The sequence below is a fragment of the Epinephelus moara genome, chromosome 5 (genome assembly GCF_006386435.1).
Source record: "Epinephelus moara isolate mb chromosome 5, YSFRI_EMoa_1.0, whole genome shotgun sequence".
In the NCBI taxonomy this organism is placed as follows: domain Eukaryota; kingdom Metazoa; phylum Chordata; class Actinopteri; order Perciformes; family Serranidae; genus Epinephelus; species Epinephelus moara.
In genome coordinates this window covers 5,046,154-5,048,179 of record NC_065510.1, presented here as the reverse complement: position 1 = coordinate 5,048,179, position 2,026 = coordinate 5,046,154, and the positions used below count along the sequence as shown (strand labels likewise).

Below are 2,026 nucleotides of genomic sequence, written 5' to 3'. Positions count from 1 at the left end.
GACACCATGGACACTTTAGAGACACTATGGACACTTTAGGGACACCATGGACACTTTAGAGACACTATGGACACTTTAGGGACACTATGGACACTTTAGGGACACTTTATGGAGTGGATTAAATTTTGAAATCTTTAATCTGACTCTTTCTCCTTGACTGCTGTAACACTGGAATTTCTAAATTGTGGGATCAATAAAGGTGTATCTTATCTCATCTTATCTCATCTCATGTACTGAGAGCAGAACCACAGCAGATCGTGGAGGCAGTGTAACGTGGTTTGAGAGTTACGATGGCAGGAGATGACAAAGAAACTGGAATACTGGCTAAATTAAACGAATCAGTAAAAGTAAAAGAATTCTCCGCCCACATGTCAGGATGTATAGTGACCTCACAGACCACTGCCGTCTACAACACTGCCTCTGTCTGAACGTATTTTATTACCATCACCTCCACCGTCGCCTCGTTTGTTGTTGTGTTAAACTTTTGACTCCGCCCTCTGGTGCCATCTTTTGGCTGTATCTATGACATCATAAAGGACACATTAGTACGAGGACAGTGACGTTTACGTTTGAAAAAGACGGATCTATTTTTGTACGTGAAGGTAGAATACATGAGCCTGAAGTCTGTAACGAGTCCAAACCTTCAGTGAGCCTTATAGTTCTTCAGTCAGAGTCTCTAACGAGTCTCAGAGTCCAAGTTAAAGAGACGTACACCGTCCAGCATCACGTCCAGGTTTAAAAGTGTCTGAAGTCACGGTTGAGTCTCCACAGTACGTCACATGACTCAGATGGGTCAGTGGTTAAAGTCTGCTCAGTCTCAGTTTGATCCTTTACTTGCTGTGGTTTTGACACTCTCACCGGCAGCGGGGGGAAGACGGCGTCTCCGGTGTCGTCCAGCTGGTAGTACGTGATGGCTGTATCCAGATCAGTCGGCTCCTCCACCGTGTCCGCAGAGAAACCAAACTGACACTCCTTATTCAGAGCGGCCGCCAGCTGACGACGACTGCGACTGAACAGACACAGGAAACACAGAAAACACCTGATGATGACTTTCATTTTTTGAGACAGGCCTGTCTCAAAAACAGGCGTGCTGACTTCAGGAACTGAAGCTAATAACAGAAGTTTATCATTGTTTTGGTTTCTCGTTAACAGATGATGGTGTTTCTGTGTTCAAACACATAAACAAGTTATTCATGTGAAATTAATTTCATTCACTGACTCTTTTTATTAATTTAGTCACTCTGCTGACGGATGGTAACAAATAACTGACACACACATGGACCGACTGAGTTATAGTTACCGTGACCTGAAGGCATAGTTCTCGTAGTCGTGGTAATATCGTCTGCCAGGGTGGTAATAGGTCAACTGTGGACCAATCAGGTGTCGGTTCAGGAAACGGCTGGAGCTTCTGACCAGAATCCACAAACAGGTACACACACACACACACACACACACACACACACACACACACACACACACACACACAGGAGCTCGTCAGTGTGAATGACAACAGCTCAGTGAACTGGAACACACTAACAACTTAAATCTTTATCGTCAGGAAAACGTCAAACAAAAAAATGTTTGAGTACAAAATTTCCTGGAGTCACACCTGGTGGCTCCGTAGCGAGGAGGTCTGGTTATGGGATGGTGATGGTGCGGGGGGATGTAGGCGTCATAGGTCATGGCTCCTGGTGACGGGGGAGGTGGTGGACGGGGATGGCCTGCTGGCTGGAAGCGGGGAGGCAGAGCAGAGGGGGCGGGGCCTCCGTAAGTTGATGGTGTTGACATTAACAGCTCCCCCCCCTTCACTCCGCTGCTGCCGCGAGACTTCCTGAAGTACCGATGACGGTGATGTCGCTGACCACGAGAGTCGGAGTCTGAGAGAGACAGAAACAAATGTCAGGAGAACGTCACATCAGTCAGGAGGACGTCACATCAGTCAGGAGAACGTCACATCAGTCAGGAGGACGTCACATCAGTCAGGAGAACGTCACATCAGTCAGGAGAACGTCACATCAGTCAGGAG

The 2,026-nt window shown here is 47.1% G+C and overlaps 1 protein-coding gene across 1 annotated transcript in view; it reads right to left on the bottom strand.

Moving 5' to 3' along the window:
* The window catches only part of alg13 (ALG13 UDP-N-acetylglucosaminyltransferase subunit), a 28,402-nt gene that overhangs the window by 11,988 nt on the left and 14,388 nt on the right, over positions 1-2,026 (bottom strand). The window contains exons 9-11 of the mRNA XM_050044959.1: positions 1,610-1,877; positions 1,301-1,408; positions 859-1,009 (exon numbers count right to left, since the gene is read on the bottom strand). Of these exons, the coding sequence (XP_049900916.1) occupies positions 859-1,009; positions 1,301-1,408; positions 1,610-1,877 (527 nt within the window). The remainder of the gene's footprint in view (positions 1-858; positions 1,010-1,300; positions 1,409-1,609; positions 1,878-2,026) is intronic.